At 39.0% G+C, this 24,154-nt stretch overlaps 1 protein-coding gene across 1 annotated transcript in view; it reads left to right on the top strand.

Moving 5' to 3' along the window:
* Positions 1–24,154, top strand: part of LOC140199082 (cilia- and flagella-associated protein 47-like) — a 697,686-nt gene that overhangs the window by 498,638 nt on the left and 174,894 nt on the right. The window contains exons 53-55 of the mRNA XM_072260570.1: positions 6,957–7,064; positions 16,847–16,958; positions 21,117–21,221. Of these exons, the coding sequence (XP_072116671.1) occupies positions 6,957–7,064; positions 16,847–16,958; positions 21,117–21,221 (325 nt within the window). The remainder of the gene's footprint in view (positions 1–6,956; positions 7,065–16,846; positions 16,959–21,116; positions 21,222–24,154) is intronic.

The following is a 24,154-nucleotide window of genomic DNA, read 5'->3' as shown; positions in this document are numbered from 1 at the left end:
CATTCTCCCTTCCCTCTCCTGACAGTCACCCCTTTATCTGTCTCCTGTATCCTTGGGGTGACTACCTCCCCGTAGCTCCTGTCTATCACTGCTTCACTTTCTCTAACAAACTGACAAGGTGTTGTAGATACCTTAAGGTTCAGCATTGGATTTTTTTGCGTTTCACAGCCATGAAGTAGAAGATCACAGCCCTGGGTAAGGGGCACTGCATTACTCTTATCTTTTTAAGAATCAACCCATTAAATAAGCACCCTAAACAGGATAGATTTTTTAAAAATGTACACTGTCATAGAATGTGGAAGCCACAGGCAAAGGCAATATTTAATTTCAACCCTAATCATCTTTTAAGGTTTGTTGGCATGGATGTTCCAATGCACAGGATCAAAAGAGGCTGCAGTGTGTTATAGACTCGGCCAGCTCTATCACAGGCACAAGCCTCCCTAGCATCAGTGACATTTTCAAAAAGGTTGCCTCAAGAAGATGGCATCCATCATTAAGGGACTTCACCATTCGGAATAACATTTTTCTCGTTACTACCATCAGAGTGGGGGTACTGAATCTTGAGCCTGAGGACACAGTCAGTGTTTTAGCAACAGCTTCTTCCTCTGCACAATCAAATTTCTGATGGTCCATGAACAAAATAGACACTACTTCACGATTCCTCTTTTGCACTATTATTATTTCCTTGTTACTTGTAATTTTTTTAATACCTTACATGCTCTCTTCTCCCTGCTGCTGTTAGGAAGGTGGTACAGGGGCCTCAGGACTCACATCACCAGGGTCAAAATCAGATACTGTCCCTCAACCATCAGGCTCCTGATCCACAGGGGATAACTTTACTCAACTTCACTTGCTCCATTAGTGAAATGTTCCCACAGCCTTTCGACTCACTTTCAAGGACTCCTAATCTCACATTCTCAATATATATTGCTTATTTATTTATTATTAATATTCATTTTTTCCTTTTATTATTTGCACAGTTTGTTGTCTTTGCATACTAGTTGTCTGCCCACTTGGTGCGGTCTTATTGATTCTATTATGGTTATTGGATTTAGTCAGTATGCCCACAAGAAAATTAGTCTCATTAGTGACATAAGTGTATTTTGATAATAAATTTACTTTGAACTTTGATGCCAAAAATGTAGAGACATTCATGTCAGGAAAGGATGAATAAATTAAATTTATTTTTCCCTTGAGAACAGAAGATTAAATTGTGACAAAAAAGAAGTTGAAGCAGAAATAGCCCTTCCACAGCTGTTCTGCCATTAAATGAGATCTTAGTAGATTTTTTTTTACCTCAAAGCCATTTTTCTGTACCTACCCCCATTTTTCTTGATTTCCTTAGCTTCAAAACAAATCTGTTTCTGGTCTTTAAAAAGATGAAAGACTTTAACAGAGTTTATACAGAAAGAATGTTTCCACCTGTGGAAAAAGCATAACTGCTGATTATAATTTTAAAAATTCCTCACCAAAAAATTCAACGGGGAATTCTGAAGGAGTGTTTGCAATGAATAACTGTGCTGATAGATTTGCATGAGGAGAGATGTGAAAAGAGAAGGCAATGGAACAGAGGTGACAGTTTGGACTGGCTGTGCTGAAAGAGCTGTTCCTATACCATTAAGACAATGAGTGGAATTTCAGACCACATTTTCCAATAAACCACAATAAACACATTACATACCTCATTGCCATTTTTGTGTTCAAGTTTAAAGCAATGTCTAATAAAGTTAAATACAAGTATTCCATAACAGTCTGGTTTTCCAGTAGGACACGCTACAGATTCTAAATAGCAGGACGTGTGATCTACAGACCAGACATGTCAATAATTTAGGTACAGGATACCCTTGAATCCATTCTAAAATAAATGTGCTTCCAAATAGATCACAAAGACTGATATGAGATGATCCGTTGTGTGCCACATTTATTCCTTGTTTAACATTGCATTTAGAAGGAACTAAACCATTATCTTCAGCTTAGGATGTCACTGACATTAACATATTTCTAACCTTGACATAGTCATAGATATGGCAAGTTAAAAAACCTCTTCTATCACTTTTGAAGTTTTATGAGTATGATTTCTGGGCCAAAAGAGACATTTGATTTTATGTTGGTTTATAAAATAGCCAAGGTATATCAAACATTTGCAATTCTTCCAAAGGTTTTACATTTTGGCAAAATATTTAGAAATGTATTAAAGGCAGAATATGCAGAATATACATTTAGAAATGTATTAAAGGCAGAATATGCTAATTTATTTTTGAGAAAGTGACTAAATATATGGATAAGGGGAAGATGGTAGTTGTGGTATGTAGAGATATTCAAAATTGTTAATATTGTGTTACATAGAAACATAGAAAACCTACAGCACAATACAGGCCCTTCAGCCCACAAAGATGTACTGAACATGTCCCTACCTTAGAAATTTCTAGACTTCCCCATAGCCCTCTATTTTTCTAAGCTCCATGTACCTACCCAAAAGTCTCTTAAAAACCCTATCGTACCCCCTCCACCACCATTGCCGGCAGCCCATTCCACACTCTCACCACTCTCTGAGTAAAAAACTTACCCCGACATCACCTCTGTACCTACTCCCCAGCACCTTAAACTTGTGCCTTCTTGTGGCAACCATTTCAGCCCTGGGAAAAAACCTCTGACTATCCACACGATCAATGCCTCTCATCATCTTATACACCTCTATCAGGTCGTCTGTCATCCTCTGTCGCTCCAAGGAGGAAAGGCCGAGTTCACTCAACCTATTCTCATAAGGCATGCTCCCCAATCCAGGCAAAATCCTTGTGAATCTCCTCTGCACCCTTTCTCTGGCTTCCACAACCTTCCTGTAGTGAGATGACCAGAACTCAGCACAGTACTCCAAGTGGGGTCTGACCAGGGTCCTATAGAGCTGCAACATTACCTCTTGGCTCCTAAATTCAGTTCCAAGATTAATGAAGGCCAATACACTGTATGCCTCCTTAACCACAGCGTCAACCTGCGCAGCTGCTTTGAGCGTCCTATGGACTTGGACCCCAAGATCCCTCTGATTCTCTACACTGCCAAGAGTCTTACAATTAATACTATATTCTGCCATCATAGTTGACCTACCAAAATGAACCACTTCACACTTGTCTGGGTTGAACTCCATCTGCCACTTCTCAGCTCAGTTATGCATCCTATCAATGTCCCGCTGCATCCTCTAACAGCCCTCCACACTATCCACAACATCCCCAACCTTTGTGTCATCAGCAAGCTTACTAACCAATCCCTCCACTTCCTCATCCAGGTCATTTATAAAAATCACGAAGAGTAAGGGTCCCGGAACAGATCCCTGAGGCACACCACGGGTCACCGACCTCCATGCAGAATATGACCCATCTACAACCACTCTTTGCCTTCTGTGGGCAAGCCAGTTCTGCATCTACAAAACAATGTGCCATTAGATCCCATGCCTCCTTACTTTCTCAATAAGCCTTGCATGGGGTACCTTATCAAATGCCTTGCTGAAATTCATATACACTACATCTACTGCTCTTCCTTCACCAATGTGTTTAGTCACATCCTCAAAAAATTCAATCAGGCTCGTAAGGCACGACCTGCCCTTGACAAAGCCATGCTGACTATTCCTAATCATATTATACCTCTCCAAATGTTCATAAATCCTGCCTCTCAGGAGCTTTCCATCAGCTTACCAACCACTGAAGTAAGACTCACTGGTCTATAATTTCCTGGGCTATCTCTACTCCCTTTCTTGAATAAAGGAACAACATTCGCAACCTCCAATCCTCCAGAACCTCATCGCCAGAGGCTCAGCACTCTCCTCCCTCGCCTCCCACAGTAGCCTGGGGTACATCTCATCCGGTCCCGGTGACTTATCCAACTTGATGCTTTCCAAAAGCTCCAGTACATCCTCTTTCTTAATATCCACATGCTCAAGCTTTTCAGTCTGCTGCAAGTCAGCACTACAATCACCAAGATCCTTTTCCATAGTGAATACTGAAGTAAAGTATTCATAAAGTACCCCTGCTATTTCCTCTGATTCTATACACACTTTCCCACTGTCACACCTGATAGGTCCTATTCTTTCATGCCTTATCCTCTTGCTCTTCACATACTTGTAGAATGCCTTGGGGTTTTCCTTAATCCTGCCTGCCAAGGCCTTCTCATGGCCCTTTCTGGCTCTCCTAATTTCATTCTTAAACTCCTGCCTGTTAGCCTTATAATCTTCTAGATCCCTAACATTACCTAACTCTCTGAACCTTTTGTAAGCTTTTCTTTTCTTCTTGACTAGATTTATTACAGCCTTTGTACACCACGGTTCTAGGTCTAATTCGTCTATGTTTACTGAAAGAAAATCTAAGATCAGCACCAAGTGCTTATAATGCTTTTTAAAAATCTGTTATCCCTATCAATTTGATTTCAGTTCATTGGCCAATCTTTTTATTCACACTGTTAACTTTTCTTTGAGAATCTGCCCAATTTATTTTAACAAGCTTATGATGAGAGTTCTGAAAATCTCAGCAAACCATGTGCATGGCATTCCACTTATCTACGGTGCCAACAAGAGTATTCACCTCCTTGAAAGTTTTCATATTTTCTTATTTTACAACATTGACTCACAGTGGATTTAATTTGGCTTTTTTGATACTGAATAACAGAAAAAGACTCTTTCATGTCAAAATGAAAACAGATTTCTACAAAATGATCTAAATTAGTTATAAATATAAAACACAAAATAATTGACTGCATAAGTATTCATCCCTTTCAAGACACTATTTAGTAAATGTACCTTTGGCAGCAATTACAGCCTTGTGTCTGTGTGGTTAGGTCTCTATCAGCTTAGCACATCCAGACACTGCAATTTTTCTGCATTCTTCTTTACAAAACTGCTCAAGCTCTGTCAGATTGCATGGGGTTCGTGAGTGAACATCCTGTTTCAAGTCAGGTCACAAATTTTCAATTGGATTGAGGTCTGAGTTCGGACTTGGCCACACCAGGACCTTTACTTTGCTGTTTTTAAGCCATTTCTGTGTAGCTTCGGCTTTATACTTAAGGTCATTGTCTTGCTGGAAAAGACATCCTCTCTCTAGTCACAATTTTCTTGCATGCTGCATTAGGTTTTCCTCCAGGATTTCCTTGTATTTTATCCTCTACCTTCACAAGCTTTTCAGGGCCCACGGCAGTGAAGCATTCCCACAGCATGATATAGCCACCACTGTGCTTCACAGTAGGGATGGTGCATTTTTGATTATGTGCAATGTTTGGCTTATGCCAAACATTGTGTTTAGTCTGATGGTCAAAAAGCTCAATTGTGGTTTCATCAGACCATTGAAACTTCTTCCAGCTGACTTCAGAGTCTCTCAAATGCCTTCTGGCAAATTCTAGCTGACATTTTATGTGAAATATTTTATCCCCCAGCAGTAGCTCTCTTTGCTACTCTCCCATAAAGCTGTGATTGGTGAAGCAGTTGGGCAACAATTGTACACGCATTCTCTCCCATCTCAGACACTGAAGCTTGTAACTCCTCTGAAGTTGTCATAACTCTCTTGGTGGCCTCCCTCACTAGTCCCCTTCTTGCATGGTCACTCAGTTTTTGAGGTTGGCCTGCTCTAGGCAGATTTACAGCTGTACCATATTCTTTCCATTTACTTAACTGCACTCCAAGGAATATTCAGTTACAGAGAAATTTTTTTTGTGTCCATCTTCTGACTTGTGCTTTTCAATATCCTTTTGTGTAGCTTGGAGTGTTCTTTTGTCTTCATGGTGTATTTTTTGCCAGGATACTGACCCACCAGCAGTTGGACCTTCCAGATACAGGTGTATTTTTACTACAATCAATTGAAACACCATGACTGCACACAAGTCTCCAAAAACAGATCTCCATTATGTGACTTCTAAAACCAATTGACTGCACAAGTGATAATTTGGTGTGCCATGTTAAGGGAGGTGCTGAATACTTATGCAATCATTTATTTTGAGTTTTATGTTTGTAATTATTTTAGATCACTTTACAGAGATCCGTCTGCACTTTGACATAAAAGTCTTTTTCTAGTGTCAAAAAAGCCAAATTATATCCACTGTGATTCAATGTTGTAAAACAATAATACATGAAAATTTCTGGGGGGTGCTGAATACTTTTTATAGGCACTGTATATACTTGGTAACTTTTTAGTGCATTCTCTTTCACACATTCCAATTTCCTCTTCTTGATTAATTCATACGTTTCAAAATTCTGAGTGATATTGTTGTTGAATTCAAATTTGCTAATGACCCATATTAAACAATGATTATCCTTTTCTCTTCCTGCTTCAATGGGTTGTTTGTGTCCAACTCCCCAGAACTGTTTGTATTCATGAGATTCTGTTTCCTAATCTGAATATATACTGCTTATCTTTTGTTACCCCACTTATGACACTATGGTACATGAATGAAGTTTGCAAAATTTTGCTTAATTTATGTTACAACTGCTAGCCTGCCTTTATCCTTCAAATCTTCCAGTTTGTTATTGCTCATGGTTCGTCCATCGTCGTTGATGAAGACCTCGACACCATTAGTCACTTTGAGACTGGATGTGGTGTGTCCGAAGATAACTGGTCAGGCCAATTCGGGCACAGAATGTCCTGGCACATGTGGGGCAGACATGTGCAGGCACTGCAGTTGTTACGCTTCCGGCTCCAGACTTACGCAGCTCGCGCTTTATTGCTAAATTAGTTGCAAAACAGTTTGATCAGTATAATAATCATCTTAATAGTTTTATTGACAAGACTATAATGAAATTCATACAGAGATTCTTTGCATATCAAATATGTTGGAATAACCAGGCAATTTACTGTATGTGAGATAACAATTATGATGATTTCAGACACTGTCACCAAAAATATAACAATACAATGCCCATAAAAATTATTTCTATTTGTTAGATGAGCAGAAAATTTACATTTCTAATCTTCTCTTATCTGCAGTGTTACTTTGTACTCGGCCCTCATAGGAGAATTTTGGTATGAACTGGACCTTATTGCAGTGCAGCCAACACCACTAACACTGCCAGAGCTCCAAAGCGAGCTGGGGAAGTAAGTACTCCACTCCATTACACATTATTTCTGAGTAGAGACAGGCAATTATTCTGCATTAAAATTTCTTTGGTTTCTTCACGTTACTTTTGTTTAGTAGATTTGAAATATATTCCACAACTGAGCACAAATATGAAAGGCTCAGGGGGGTTTATAGATAGGAGTTAGAGGAGGCAGTCATAGCGAGATTGCAGGATGCAGGTGCCTGGATAACTGTCAGGGGAGGGAAAGGGATTAGGTAGCCATTGCAGCTGACCCCTGTGGCCGTTCCCTCGATAACAAGTATACCACTTTGGATGCTGTTGGAAGAGAACGACCTACCAGGGGTAAGTCACAGCGGCCGGATTTCTTGCAGTGAGCGGGCATGAAAAGGAAGGGGGGAGAAAAGTAATACATTGGTTAGGGAAACAGACAGTAGATTCTGTGGAGAAAAATGAGAATCCTAGATAGTATGTTGCCTCCCGTGCTAGGGTCAGAGACATCTCAGATCAAGTCTTCAGCATTCTTGAGAAGGAGGTGAGAAAATAGAGGGATTAAAGGCACTGATGATGTGGATAGTCAGAGGCTTTTTCCCAGGGCTGAAATGGCTAACATGAGAAGGCATAGTTTTAAAGTGCACGGAAGTATGTACAGAGATGTCATGGGTAAGTTTTTTTTAGGGAGATGGTGGTGGAGGCGGATACAATAGGACCTTTTAAGAGACTCTTGGATAGGTACATGGACCTTAGAAAAATAGAGAACTATGGATAACCCTAGGTAATTTATAAAGTAAGTACATGTTCAGCACAGCATTGTGAGCTAAAGGGCCTGTATTGCGCTGTAGATTTTCTATGTTTCTAGAAAAGAAGCTATAAAGCAGGTCCTCAAGGTTAGTTATCTCTGAATTGCTGCCCACACCACATGCTAGTAAGGGTAAGAATAGAATGATGTGGCAGTCAAATGCGTGGCTGAAGAGTTGGTGCAGAGAGTAGGTTTCAGATTTGTGGATCATTGGGATCTCTTCTGGGGAAGGTATGTCCTGCACAGAAGGGAAGGGTTACACCTGAACTGAAGAGATGATCAATATCCTTGCAGGCAGATTTGCTGGAACTGTTTGTGAGTGTTTGAACTAGGTGGGGAGAGGGATGAGAACCAGAGTGTTAGATCAGATGATAGAGTAGTTGCTGTAAAAGTAGATGCATTGTGCAGACTGTGAGGAAGGATAAACAGTGGATAAAGCATAAATGCAGTCAGTGAATCATTGAGCGGTGTCTACTTCAATGTGAAAAGTATTAAGAATAAGGGTGATAAACCTTATATGGATCAGCACATGGAACTACGACATTATGGCCATTACAGGGACTTGGCTGCTGGATGTTTCAGGATTTAGATCTTTCATAAGGAATAAGGATGGAGGTAAAAGAGGTGAGTGGGAGTGGCATCGTTAAGCTGCAGAGAAAGAGGACATCGTGGAGGGATCTTTTACTGAGTCAGTGTTGTTGGAAATCAGAAACAGAAAGTGTGCAATCATTCTATTGGCAGTATTCTATAGGCTCTCTCCCCCCAAAAAAACAAACTACTAGGACTGCAAGAAGCAGATAAGCAAGCAGATTTTAGAAAGGTGTAAAATAACATTTGTCATGGGTTATTTGAACTTCCCATATATTGTGTGGGCTCGTGACCAAGTGGTTAAGACAATCGTCTGGTGATCTCAAGGTCGTTAGTTCGAGCCTCAGCTGTGGCAGCATGTTTGTGTCCTTGAGCAAGGCACTTAATCACACATTGCTGTAGCCACTATGCGAGGAGTGGCGCCCCACACAGACTTCCAATCTGCGCCTCATAAGGCATGAAAATGCCGGACGCAGGCTTCTCATGGTCTGAGTCAACCTTCCCCTCCCTCCCATATGTTGGTTGGCCAGAAGTTACTGCCATTGAGGTTCTGCTTATTAGCTTCTTGCCTAGCTCCCTATATTCACTCTTCAGGACCTTTCTATGTTTCTATGTTTATCCTTTTTTCTTGCAATGTCATTGGTCCTTTGGCTGCTCACCCTGCCTCTTAAGTATATTGTGGACCAGATCTGAGATACTCCTGGCCCTGGTACCTGGGAGGCAACGTACCATCCAGGAGTCCCTTTCACGTTCACGGAATCTACTGTTTACTCCTCTAACTATTGAATCTCCTGTCACCACCACTGAGTCAGACTCAGTGCCAGATACCTGTCGCTCGCACCAGCGGTATCCAAAGTGGTATACTTGTTATTAAGGAAAATGGCCACAGGAGCACTCTGCACTGTCTGCCTGTTTCCTTTGCCTCTCCTGACAGTATCTGTCTCCCTGTAACTCCCGTCAATCAACCCATTATTTTCCTGAATGACCTGTAGGTCATCCATTTCCACGTACAGTTCCCTAACGGTCTGTAATGAGCACCATTTGAATGCACTTCATGTAGGTATAGTCATCAGGAACATCAAAGGACCCCTGACTTCCTATATCATGTAAGAGGGGCACACCACTGCCCTAGGTTTCATTTTTTCTACTTTCTCTATGCAATGATAAAGAAAGAAAGAAGGAGAAACTTTTTAGAAACTCACCTTGGCTTCCATCACTTCTCAGTGAAATCTCTGAAACAGTAACCTCAGTTCCCCACTCAAGTACTTTTCCCAACATAACCACCCCCTCCACTGTCCACCAGCCTGTCTTTTCAAAAAGATGTGTGTCTTTGAATGTTTAGGTCCCAGTTGTGATCTGTCAGCCATGTACCAACTAATTTCTAAATTCATTATAAGCTCATCTGCCTTGTTTTGTATACGTGTGCATTCAAATATAACAACACCTTCAGTCCTGTATACAGGATTATCTCCATGTTGCCTGAAGTCCAATTCTTATTCTTTTCTAAACTTTGTCTTATTTTCTGATTTTTCTGCAGACTTTTGTAACCTCTTCTTCTGTTTTATTTCATCCATAGTTTCCCAATCTGTAGAACACTCCCCCACCCAATATTTAAAGTCCTGTCCACAGTCCCATTAATGCAATTCACCAGGATCCTGGTCCTGGCATGGTTCAGGTCAAATCCATCCCATCAGAACAGTTCCTTTCTTCCCCAATACTGGTACCTTGTCCTACAAATTCAAACTCATTTCTTATGTAATGCATTTACTCTAATTCTATTGTCCCTGTGCCATTTTGCACATTGTTCAGGTAACAATCCAGAGATTATTACCTTTCTAGATCAGCAGTAAACCTAATGGGTGTGATTGCCTCCCAAAACACAGTGACCAGGTAAAGCTCTCCCTTCCTGATGCATTACAGTGTTTGAAGCTCAGATTTCAGATCATCAGCTTTGAGCCCAAATTCCTCAAGCAACCAATATTTGCTGCAGATGTGGTAACCAGGAACCACAATGGGGTCCACCAGCTTTGACTTGTTTAAAGGTCAGTAAGGAATAATGAGGATATTTGTGGATGATACCAAAATAGTGGGAATAATAAATAATTGAGAAGATCAAGGGATGCTAGAGTAAGATATTTATAAGAGAAAGAATGGGCTAAATATTGGAAGATAGAATTCAGTTATAGTAAATGTGAATTACTATTTTGAGGAAATCGATCTTAAAATATGGTAGACTGAGTGTGAGAATCTGGAAATTCTGATTCACATGTTAAAAGCAGCATATCATCCCAATAATATCATTAAAAATAGTAAATAGAATTCTATATTTCATCAATAAGTTGTAGAATGTAAAAACTGAGAATAATGATATCAATGTTGTATCTTATAAAAGTCTCATGATCATTGTGTCCAGTAAGATGCTACCAATTTTAAGAAATATAGTAACAAATAGAATAAGAAAGTTTAGTGCATTTTCATTAGGGTAATCAGAGCTGTGTGATACAAATGTCTTTTACAGAGCTATGCTCAATAGAAAGAGTTTCTCAAGGCTGAAATGTCTAAAATCAGACATACATGATGAAATGAATCAGAACCAGGTTTAATATCATTGGCATATGTCATGAAATTTGTTATTTTGCGGCACCAGTATATTGCAATGCATAAATATACAAAAAATTATATATTACAATAGGAAATATATATTAAAAAAGTAGTACAAAAAGAGAGCAAAATCAAGTGAGGTAGTGTTTATGGGTTCATTGCCCATTCAGAACTCTGATGGCAATGTCTTCAGGCTCCTGTACCACCTCCTTGATGATAGCAATGAGAAGAGGTCATGTCCTGGATGATGGGTATCTTTAATAATGGGTGCTGCTTTTTTGAGGCATTGCCATTTGAAGGTGCCCTCGATGCTGGGGAGGCTAGTACCCATGATGGAGCAGGCAGAGTTTACAACTTTCTGCAGCTTTTTCAGATCCTGTGTAGTGGTTCCTCCAAACAAGATGGTGATGCAACCAGTTTTACTGCTCACCACAGTACATCTGTAGAATTTTGTGAGAGTCTTTGGCAATATACCAAGTCTCCTAAAACTGTTAATGAAATATAGCTGCTATTGTGCCTTCTTTGTAATTGTATCAATATGTTGGGCCCAGGATAGGTCTTCAGAGATGTTGACACCCAGGAATTTGAAACTGCTCATCCTTTCCACTGCTGATACCTCGATGAAGACTGATGTGTGTTTCTTCAATTTCCCCCTTCCAAAGTCCACAATCAGTTCCTTGGTCTTATTGACATTGACTGCAAGGTGGTTGTTGTTACACCACTCTAGCTGATCTATCTCACTCCTTTACGGCTCATCTGAAATTCTGCCAACAATCATTGTGTCATATGCAAATTTATGGATGGCATTTTAGCTGTGTCTAGCCACACATTTGTGGGTGTGGCGAGAGTAAAGCAGTGGGCTAAGCATACATCCTTGAGGTGTGCCAGTGTTGATTGTCAACGAGGAGGTGTTATCGCCGATCCACACTGACTGTGATCTTCTGGTGAGGAAGTCAAGGATCCAGTCCCAGGTTTTGGAGCTTATTCATTGGAGCTGAGGGCATGATTGTGTTGTACACTGACCCAACAGCAGTCTGACATAGATACAGGTTTCCCCCGCTATCCGAAAGTAGAGTGTTCCTATGAAACCTTTCATAAGCTGAAATAGCATAAAGCGAAGAAGCAATTACCATTAATTTATATGGGGAAAAAAATTTGAGCTTCCCCAGACCCAAAAAATAACCTACCAAATCATACCAATAGTAACGTCAGCAGCTTTCAAGATTCTTTTTCTCTGTGTGTAAATAGTACGAATGGTGGACGCAGGCAAGTTCAACTCATGCACAATGTCTTTACTTCATTCACCACGATTGAAACGCTTAATTACGTCCAGTTTTACACTAAGCATAACACCCTTAGGAGCTCTCTTAGGCTTTTCTAATATCTTTGGACACATCTTGCTAACGGATGCACAAAATAAATCGATATAAAGCACAGATGCTCACAGATACAGTTCAAAGCTATGGCGGCTTGATGCTGAGGTGCTGAGTGTAGTTCCCGGGGAAGGAGTTTGGCAGCACCACTCTCGCTGCCCGGGGTGCGCGCTGCCTCTATAACAGCTCACTGCAAAACAAATGCAGAACGCTATTTTCGCTTTTCGCCTTTTTTCATAAAAATGAAAATCCTCTGGATTTCTTTCGGTTAGCGAAAACAGGTACTAACGTAGGTCTTTCGTAAAAGCGAAGTGGCGTAAAGCGAACTTTCGAAAAGTGGGGGGTACCTGTATTGCTATTGTCCATGTGAGCCAAGGCCAAGTGGAGAGCTAATGAGATTGCATTTACTGTAGACCTATTATAGCAAAATGCAAATTGCAGCAAGTCCAGGTCCTTGCTTAGGCAGAAGTTGATTCTGGCTATGACCAACCTCTCAAAGTACTTCATCACAGTAGATGTGAGTGCAACTGGACAATATTCATTAAGGCAGCTGTCTCTGCTCTTCATGGGCACTGATATGATTGTCACCCTTTTGAAGTAGGTGAGAACCTCCAACTGTAGCAGTGAGAGACTGAAAGTGTCAATAAACACTCCTGCTATTTGGTTGGTACAGGTTTTTAGTGCCCACCCAGGTACACCCTCAGGACCTGATGCCTTGCCACAGTTCACCCTCTTGAAAGATCTTCTGATGTTGCTGTCCAAGACAGATCACAGGGTCACCAGATTCTGCAGGAATTCAAAGGTGTATACAAAGCGTTTTGTTTATCTGGGACTGAAGCATCACAGCTATTCATGATTTAAGTGAAGTGATATTACAGAAAACATATTCAAAGAAACGTGAACCCAAGTTGATTACTAACGTTATTGGTTAAGGGAATTTATCTGGATATTCAAAATCAAATTGGAAGGTTGAGTGAAAGAAAAGGTGATACAGGAATATTGAGATCAGGGGAGTTAAGTGTATTTAGGACTACTGCTTTCAAGGAGTCCCTGTTTCTGTGTTATAATTTTTATGTATTCACGCAAATTATTGTTGGAAACCATTTTATGTTTAAGAAGGAAATTATACATCTTGAATTCCAGGTTTGATATTTATGATTTTTCTCATTTTAATCACAAAAGAAGGACCTAAGATATTCACTGGGATGGAAAAAAAGGATTATTTATTTTATTTAGAGTACAGTATGGAAGAGGCCCAATGAGCTGCACCACCCAGCAACCCTCTGATTTAACCCTAGCCTAATCACAGTACAATGTCCAATTAACCTACGAATCAGTATGCTTTCGGACTATGGGAGAAAACTGGAGCACCAGGAGGAAACCATGCACACACAGGAAGAACGTGCAAACTTTCTTACAGATGACACTAGAACTGAACTCCAAACTTTGATGCTCCAAGGTGTAATTGCATCATGCTAACCGCTATGCTACTGTGGCACACCCATTTATGGAGACTGTTCTAATGAAATGAAAGAGGTCAAAAGAAGATCAGACTGGATGTCCACTGACTTGGAATTTCTTGTACCATAACTATGATGCACTCGATTTAAAGCCATTCAAAAAAAGCTAATTCAATCAGGAGGGATTTGAATGGCAGATAAAAGTAAAATTTTGCTTTTTTTATTTAAGTAAGTGGAACTTGAGGAGAGCTATTTTATATTAGAAACAGGGGCTACAACATCTGATTTTCTATTTCTAACCAAATCAAGGCAACTTTGCAGAACTAGTGGTAGTGACGATCTATCCAGGATTTGGAAAGTTTCTTGAGGGCTTATTTGTTGTAACCTCAATTAATTTGGTTATTCATTGAGAGGCTTTGGATAAACACCCTAAATGGGAACTATACTTTATTAACCCCAGTAAATTAGGATAACCCCTAAGTATACCTGACAGCTGCATCTGAACTAATTTGATGGGAATTCAAAGTACAAATGGACCATAATGTACTTACTTTTACCAACAATTATGTTGAGAACCACCAATGTTTTCCTTGCAAATCAGCTTGTCTCTGATGAAATTTATAAGGGGACAGGGATGGGATTTATCAGTTGAGGCTAGTCACCAGTACCGGACCTTTGTCTCACAGATGTTGTATTTTGGAAAGTCAACTCCAGGTTGGACCTTAACAATGAACAGCAGAGCCCTGGGGAGTGTTGTAGAACAGAGGGACTTTGGAGTACAAGTACATAGTTCTGTGTAAGTGGAGTCTCAAGTAGACAGTGTGGTGAAAAAGGCTTTTGAAGTCAGGTCATTAAGTATAAAAGTTGGGAGGCCATGATGTAGTTGTACAGAACACTGGTGAGACCGCACTTGGAAAATTGCATTCAGTTTTGTCCTCCAGCTATGGGAAATATATTAAACTGGAAAGAGTGCAGAAAAGGTCTACAAGTATGCTGCCAAAATTTGAGGGACTGGTGTTATCATAAGAGGATGGACCGGTTAGGCCTTTATTCCTTAGAGCATAGGAGACTGAGAGTGATCTTATAGAAGTGTATAAATTAATGAAGGCCATAGATACAGTGAATGCACTCAGTCTTTTTCCTCAGAGTCAGAGTATCAAAGACTAGAGGGCATAGGTTTAAGGTGAGGGGGAAAGATTTAAGAGGAACTTAAAGGACACTTTTTTCTTTTTACAGAAAGGGTGGTATTTATGTAGGATCAGCTGTCAGAGGTAGTTGTTGAGGCATGTACCGTAACAACATTTAAAAGACAGGTACAAGGATTGGAAAGGTTTGGAATGTTATGGGCCAAATGCTGCAAATGGGACTGGCTTGGATGGGGAATCTTGATTCGCGTGGACCAGTTGGGCTGACCGGCTTGTTTCCATTGTACGACATTTATGACTAACTCTCTATCCTATCATAGATCTTTTTTGTCTTTTCTGACCAACTGAGTTTTTCTGAATTTATAATATCCAAATCTGCTTTGTAACTTTTTTGAAATTGGGCATGGAAATATGACAGTTGCAAATAAAATTTGACTTGTTATTTAACTGAATAAATAACCTCACTGGAATATTCTCCTGATGAATTTACTGACATATGTAGTCTGCAGAGGATGAATTTCAATCCTATTTTGTTGAATTGTCAGCTCTTCATAAGTATGATTAGAGATGAAAAAATGAACTGAGCTTCAAAGGCTAGTATCACAATCTAGATATTCTATAAATAAACGATTCTATCTGTAAAGAATTACACATGATTAATGGCCTTTTTCGGTGTGACAGCAGAGAAAAATTGGCTTCCATGGACTTGGAACATAGCATATTTTAGAGGAGAAAAAATTAAAATGGACTATGATGTCTTAAATTATAGTCAGTTTAACAGCTGCTTTTGAAAATAAAAAAGGACTGACAAGGTTTGAAATATAATATGGCTAATATGAGGGGGATTAATTGTAAGGATTAAGTGATTGGAGGATATATTGAGAGGATCACAAAGGTAGGTTTTCTTACACAGAGAGTGGAACACACTGCTAGGTGTGCTGGTAGAGGCAGATACATTAGGGATATTTAAGAGACTCTTAGGCACAGGGATGAAAGGAAAATTGATGGCTATGTAGGCGGCAAAGATTAGGTTGATCTTAGAGTAGGTTAAAAGTTTGGTACAACATTATGCTCTGAAGGGATAGTATTGTACTGTACTATCCTAATTTCTATATAGAATAAGAACAGAATAAAGACAAAATAAAACATTAGATGCTGTAATTTGCCCTCTTTTGTACATGAGTGGCTAAAAAAACTGAGGAGTTAATGGGCATTTGAGAGAGTATGTTGTAGTGTTATAGGGAAATAAGGGAAAATGGATTGATAAATTTGTTCTGGTGGGACCCAATGGGCAAAAATGTCTACTTCTGTGATGTAATAAGGCAGTAGGTTATGAGTTAAGCCTCAGCAGGTCAGATAGCAGTTGTGAAGAGTGAAACAGTAAATATTTCAGATCAATGATGCTTTGTAAGAACAGATGTTTACAACATTCTGCCTTCCGTCATCATTTCATAGAAGGGAATGTACGGTACTCTTTTTCTGTAGATAACTTTGTATTTACATTTAAAGAGTATGAGAAGAAATTTCAACCTATTCCTATGTAATTTCAAACAACTGTTTTGCATCTGTAAAATGTCAAAGCATTTAGTAATAATAAATCCCTCCAGCATTATTCTGAAACTCAGTTATAGATATGTTAACTGGCATTGTTGTACTGTAGTACAAAGCATTACTGACTTTTTGAACATTATTTCAATGTTTTATATTCATACTTTTAGTGCACATGATACAGATCATGCTGAAAAATGAAAATTGGTGATTTGTTAATTTTTTTACATGTAATGAAGAAGTAGTTTTGTGCAAACATTATAGCCATGTGATTGTACTTTTTGCAGATGGGCTCGTCAGATCATCCCTCTCACTAATTCTACCATTGAAACTCTGAAATTGGAAGTTGACAACAGTAACCCAGTAAATTTTTCAGTAGATATTGATCCTAGAAAGCCCGTAAGTATCTGTATAAAGTGACAGTGTGATCAAAGGGTTGTTTTTTTTTCTGTTTTGAGTCTTGTAATTCAGTTGAGTTCCTCTGTTTTGAACTACTTATCAATTCCTATTAGACTAGCACAGATATTCTCCAGTTAAACAAGAAGACCAGACCTTTAGTGTTGTATGTTGGGAACAACTTTTTGCTGGTGCAGGATGTCTTCTCACTCATAATTGTCAATCACATCTACTATTGTGACAACAAAAACAAACAACAATGTGTAAAGGCTGCTAGGGGAAGGGCAAAGAAAAGGAACTGTATATATGACTCAACTTACCACAAGCCATCGAGAAATACATTTGTTATCTCAGTTACCATTTAGCAGTGTGTGAGCTGTCTGCATGTCAACATTTGTCCGAGTGATATATCAAGCTGCAATAGGTACACTAGCAGCTTGCTGTTGGTGCATCAGGGAAGTAACAATGTCTCCAAACAAACATTTATTTTTTTCCCTCCAAAAGATCCTGAATAACTCAGTATATTATCACCGTCTTCAGACTGTTGTGGAGTTTTCAGTCAGGAAGGATGAACCCTTCTACTAGGATGGGAAGAAAGATTAAGAAAAGCAGCAGAAAGAGCAAAAGAACCATTGCTTACAATACTCCTGTTTGTCAAAGACAAACTCGTACCTGGTCTATCTCTCTCCTTCCCAATAAAATATTTCATAACCATTATCAGATTACCCTCCTGAAATCCAGTATCATGGCTACAAGTACAAATATTGAGTCAGAATTTGCTCTTAGAGGGAAAGAGACTATGTTTCCTGTGACTCTATATTCTGTATTTCTTGATAAAGTAGAGCAAGATATTAGTTGCATAAAACCTGTCATGCCTCACTGACCAATCCCATCAGTAACTTTCCCTGTAACATATTCTCCTCATGTTCGCATGATTAAGGTGGTATGGGAGCAGCATTTTACCAGCTGTTTCAGTACTACCTTATGCTGCTTGATCCAACATTGCAAGGCTATGTGCAGCAATAGAGTCCTTCCCAACATGGACAAGACAAAGTAAGCTCTGCCCATGAAAAAACAGCTAACATATTTGACAGATGTCAAAGCCATACCTGAGTTAGCTATCTGCGATATTTGTCATGGATCTTGAATTCTGTTAGGTGTCCCTAACATTCACACACATTATAAAACACTTAAAAGAACTTTTTAAAAAATGAAGAAGAGAATCACTGGGTAAAAAAATTGGTGTTTTTTATTATTTCTGATCAAATTCCTTCAAGAAATCTAAAATACCTATACTTGCCCAAATCTAACCCAGAAGACATTGCTAACTTTACCATCAAGTTCAAAATCTGATTATTGTTCTTCATAATAATACAATAGTCCACCCTATAAGTTATCCTTTGAGATCCTGTCCTGTGTGCTCATTACCTAATCCTGGTGCTAATACAAAGTGTTGTTAAGTGGCCACGGCTGCAGGGAATCACTAAAGCAAAACTTGAGCAGTTTTAGATTTTGAAATCCTGAATAAAGCTTCAATTCGCAATATCTCTTTTCTGGCTGGGACACACTGGCGGACATTCTGTATGTTACTTAGAAATAAATTGACAATGGGGGTGATGCTGGTGTAAGCATGCTCTCTCCCTGCTGAGTATTCCCAACATTTTCTGTTTGTACTCCCTACTCATTTAGCTTCTGTATATTTGTGTGCAATGTTTTATTGCTTTTCTTATTTTATCATGTATCACAAAAGGTCCTGACAATTTCTATACATGAAATAAAAGAGAGGGACAAAAACTATCTTGTAAGTAACAAAAATGAGGGGAGAGTGAGTTCTGTTTTTATACACTGATAATTATCATACAGAATCTATGTGAGTAAAATGAAAAAGAGGTGCAAATACAACTTTCAGCATATCATATCTGGGGTTGACATAAAAGTCCAAAGTGGTCAAATTGGTCATTTGGTCAAATTTATCAAGATTCAAGATTGTTAGTCGCTTTCTGTACACAAGTGCAAGGAAAATAAATAAATCGTTACTCTAGATCCGATGCAGCAGAAAACCCCCCACAAAAGATAAAGGACACAATAAATATAAGTACAGAAGATTGATTTTATGTCCATAAAGTGACACTAGGGTGTACACAAGGTGACTGATAGAGAATAATTAAGTAGTGTAGTGGTGGAGTTAGTAGGCGGTGGTGTTGATCAGCCTTGCTGTTTGGGGAAAGTAGCTATTTTTGAGTCTGGTGGTTCTGGCACAGATACTGTGTAGCCTCCTACCTGATGTGAGTAGGACAAACAGCCTTAACATTGACTTCTCAAACTTCCGCTAATGCCCCACCTCCCCCTCGTACCCCATCCGTTATTTATTTATATACACACATTCTTTTTCTCTCTCTCCTTTTTGTCCACCTCACTATACCCTTTGCCCATCCTCTGGTTTCCCCCCCTCTCCCTTTTCTTTCTCCCTAGGCCGTACTGTCCCATGATCCTCTCATATCCCTTTTGCCAATCATCTGTCCAGCCCTTGGCTCCATCCCTCCCCCTCCTGTCTTCTCCTATCATTTCGGATTTCCCCCTACCCCTCCCTCTTTCAAATCTCTTACTAGCTCTTCTTTCAGTTAGTCCTGACGAAGGGTCTCGGCCCGAAACGTCAACTGTACCTCTTCCTAGAGATGCTGCCTGGCCTGCTGCGTTCACCGGCAACTTTTATGTGTGTTGCTTGAAATTCCAGCATCTGCAGATTTCCTCTTGTTTGCGAGCCTATGAGTAGTGTGTGTGGGACCCTTCATGATATTACTGGCCTTTTTGTGGCAGCTTTCTGTATATATGTCCTTGAAGGTGGGTTGGATGTTGCCAGTTGGGTGGTTTTGACTATCTGTTGTAGAGCCTTCTTGTCCACTGCATTGCAGTTTCCATACCAAGCAGTGATGTAGCTTGTTAGGATACTCTCTTCTGCGCATCTGTAGAATGGCATGAGTATGGATGTGCAAAGTCTGGCTCTTTTCTGCTTTCTCAGAAAGTAGAGGCATTGGTGAACTTTCTTGACTGTGTAGGATGTGTTCTGGGACCATGAGAGTTTGTGTGTGATATGCACTCCCAAGAGCTGGAAACTTCTTGCAGTTTCCAATGCTGAGCTACTAATCACTCAATTAATTTGACAAAAATACATTGTGTTTTTATCATATTGCTATTTGAATAGCTTGCAGTGTGCAGATTGGTTGCAGCAAATTAAAAGCTGTTAATTGTGCTTTGATACTATCTATAAAAGATATAGAAGTGACATACAATGCAAGTTTTCCCCACTCATCATTTTCCCTCTCTAAGATGTCAAGGACTATTAGTTCAGTGATAATTACACATCCAGGTAGCAATGATGTGGGTGCCACCCTTTGGCTACAAAAAGATTTAGTGTGCTGTTTTGATACAGGGCAACTGGCAGTGGAATGAAAATATTTGAGCATTATAAGAACTGTGTGATGAAGCAGTTTTTTCACTTCCAAATAGGCCTCCATGCAACAAGTAGCATTGTATCAGGTCTGCTTTTTATTATTATGCCCCTCCATAAATTTCATTTGGTGAGTGAGACCAAGTGCACAGTATAACACAGTTCTTCACTGTCTTCCTTGTGTATTACTTTTTGAGCAAAATCAAATTGGAATTGGAATGCTGTGCATCGTATTTTTTTCAAATGCCACCTATTCTGAATTATTAGTTGATCTCCATAAAGAAAATACTGCTGTATGTTGTCCACTTTCATTTGCACCATGGATGTACTGAATATGTCTTGATGAAAACTATCAGTCAATTTTACACGTGTATAATAGATGGGTTTAAAGAATTTTCAGCACAAATTCTGGAGGAAATTACAACTAGCTCTGAGAATCAGCATATAGACATCCTAGCTGATCTTGCTAAGGCCTAGCAGTTCTAGAGCCCAAACATACGATGTTCACAGACGTAATTGTGGTCTCTGGTTTCCAAAGATGGCCATCAGATTCTGAAATTCTGTACAAAAGCAGAGGACCTCTTGATCCTAGCAATTTATTGCTGCCTGAAGAAAGATGCAGTGACTGCATAAAATACGGTATTGTCAATATAATACAGTAAAAGCTTGAAAGATTAGCATCAATTTTATAAATTTATTTTTCCTATTCACAGATAATAGTGAATCCTCAATCTACAACTGAAGTACCTGTTCAATTCTTTCCTTCAACATTAGGAAAAGGCAATCATTGTGCAAAGATTACCTTCAAGTGTCCTCAGGTGTGTTTTTTTTCATTTCTCTTCATTATCTCCATAATTGATCTGGATGTAGGAATTAGGGGAACTGCCTTTTGGTAAAGAGATAACACAATTATTTCTGGTTTTGTAATACCTTAGATGGGGGGAAAAGACCTTATTTGAATCCATTTGCAAAAAGATGCATCTAATATAGATTGTGCACATATATAGAACTAGTCTGTTCAGACTGAATATTTTTCTGAATAAAAAGCTATTGAATAGAAAGGTACCTATATGATAGAAGGCATGAAACTCTGAAGTGACAGAACCAGAATCATTTGGTGAAAAGCCATGGGTGGGTGCAGGATGAAAAGCAAACCAAGTGAAGGTACACATACAAATCAGAATAAAAACCGAAGAAAAAACAAAAGCAAAAAGTAACCACCCCACAACATTAACCCAACCTTCCTCAACCACAGAATCTCCTCAGTTAAGCAAATACTCCTTCAATGCAACATGAGGCTGCCTTATCAGAAAGTTAAATAACACAGAAGGACTTATTGTAGTATCTCACAAAACATTATTTAGACGACATCAAAAATACTGTAGTTAATTTTACTGCACTTTATTATTGGATGTCAGAAAATCACTTGCATTTTTCAGATTCATATGTATTCATAAATTATTAATTTCCATAATAAAATTTGTGATCATGCCTCTCTTAAGAAACTTCTTTGGTATTTCTTCACCTATTGTTATGTTCATTATAATGCCAGGATCCTGGCAAACAGCCAGTATCATCTCTGATTTCTATATAGAAATTAAACTTTGGTGAATTACCAACTTCACCTAAAGAGTTTACAGAGGTACAATGAGAAATCTTTCTAAAAAATCCTCCTTGATATTTGAGGTTCTATTTGTAAGTACTTGTATCTATTGAACCAGTAGTGCAGGCAGGTTCTGGACCTCCAAGGCAGGCAGTGTGACAAAGTCGTTTAGAATTATAACAAATTTTATTAACATTGTTAGAAACATTGAACATTGTCTGATTTGAAATAAAATACAGCTCCTGAGTTACCTTTAGATAGAGTAAAGTGCAATAATACTATCTTTATCTTATGGCTCATAAAAGGCTAAAATCTCAACTGTCTGTCACAGCGAAATAAAATGCATCAATGCAGAAGTGAGTTAGGTAAAGTTACTACACCAGTATAATAAAGTGTGTCAATGACTCAGGTTCACATGGAGATTTAATACTAGCCATACAAATACCACCAGTTCAAGTTTAAGCAAAATGAGTTAAATAAAAGGCTAAAATAGTGACTCACACAAAGACCTACACTGTTCTGCAGTGTACAAAAAGAGCTGCATAAGTAATGCACTTCACATGTCACTAAAATAAATCAACCAAAAGGATCAGCAATGCTGTCAGTCACCTTCCAATATGGAGTAGACACTGGTCCAAGCACGTGTGAACAGTAGGCTTTTAAGGCCATCTGGGGAGGAAGGTCCTATCCTATTTTCCCTCTAGCTGGAAACAACAGGCACAATTATCTGTTTCACCTGGCTACATATTGTTAATAAATCCCTATTCAAATTGCAGCAACATTGGTGTCACAATGTGAAAATGATCTTATGGTTTCCCATTAGAGGGATATTATGAACTACAGAGTATATTAGATGGCAACCAAGTTTTGCAGTAAACGCATCAGATTGGGTGAAACTGCTCTGGAGTGTCAGTCAAGATTTTGGGCCCAAGTCTACAAGGCAGTTGAATGTGAATCTTTCTGACTGCAATAACTCCTCCTGAACTGCTGGGAAGAATTTCCTGCGATGTATCACTGATCTGCCAAGAAGCTTTCAACTTCCTCATTGTCTTAACATGGTGATCATTTCTGCCATCAGCACAGAGAGTTTACACCATTGTAATTATTTTCTTGATTGAGTTCCCTAACCCTCCCAGTGTGGGCGTTATGCCTGAACCTGTATAGAAATTAAAATCGGTTAACTTCAATAATAGTAATTAATTACAAATTATCTAGTTGTATGCTCAAAGATACTGTAAGTGAAAATCTGTCCCAGTAATGACTGGGTGATTAAGAAAGGACTGTAATAGTTTTGAAAATATACAGCAATCTCAATATGCTCATCATTCTTGGCCTTCTTACTGCTTATTAGTATTCCTTACTACCTCCATAACACCTCAGGTCCACCTGTTTACTTTCTGCAAAGCTTGCCTTTCAGACAAAGTCAACAGTTTTGACTTTTAACGTTTTTGACTTCCTATTCTTGCTGGTAGCAAACTCAGAATCAGAATCAGTCTTTCCACTCACAGCGTCTTGCATATAAAGCTAGGCAAGGCGTTAAGCGTCTCGTTAAAAATCACCAGCGCCTGAAGCTTTCTTCAAGGTTTCTAATGAGAAAACTTCGTGAAACTGCAGAAAGTTAAGTAAAACGCATATTAGATTCAATACAGGATCATTGTGTGCCTGGATATACTAATATAATCGATTACTCTCATGATCAGCATTAAACAAGGTAATACACACATACAACATTCTACAGCTATGTCATGGACTAGAATGAACTTGTGGTAGGATAATAACTTAATAGAGATGAACAATAAACATAATACTTCAAAGTATATCTACCAAATGCTTACCAATATTAAGAAAGTTTAAGACTCACAGATATTGGTGTATCAAGGGCAAATAAAAGAGTGGATGGAAGTGGATGCCTTTCTACAGTGTTTATTCCAAGCTGAAATCCAAATTACACCGCACAAGAAATAATTTAAAAAACAGCTTACCTACAGGAAGTGATGTTTATACAAAACAAACTGCATACAAATTCAACAGTATCTCTAGATGCATGATGTCAAACTTACCTTCTGAAACTAAAAATCAAATGATCCCTTTATTAAGTCTTTGGCAAAAGAAGGGCAGTTTCACAGACTGATCTTGAAGCAGTCTCAC

The sequence above is a fragment of the Mobula birostris genome, chromosome 6 (genome assembly GCF_030028105.1).
Source record: "Mobula birostris isolate sMobBir1 chromosome 6, sMobBir1.hap1, whole genome shotgun sequence".
NCBI lineage: Eukaryota > Metazoa > Chordata > Chondrichthyes > Myliobatiformes > Myliobatidae > Mobula > Mobula birostris.
Note: the sequence above shows the minus strand (reverse complement) of the source record. Positions and strands in the feature narration are given on the sequence as shown.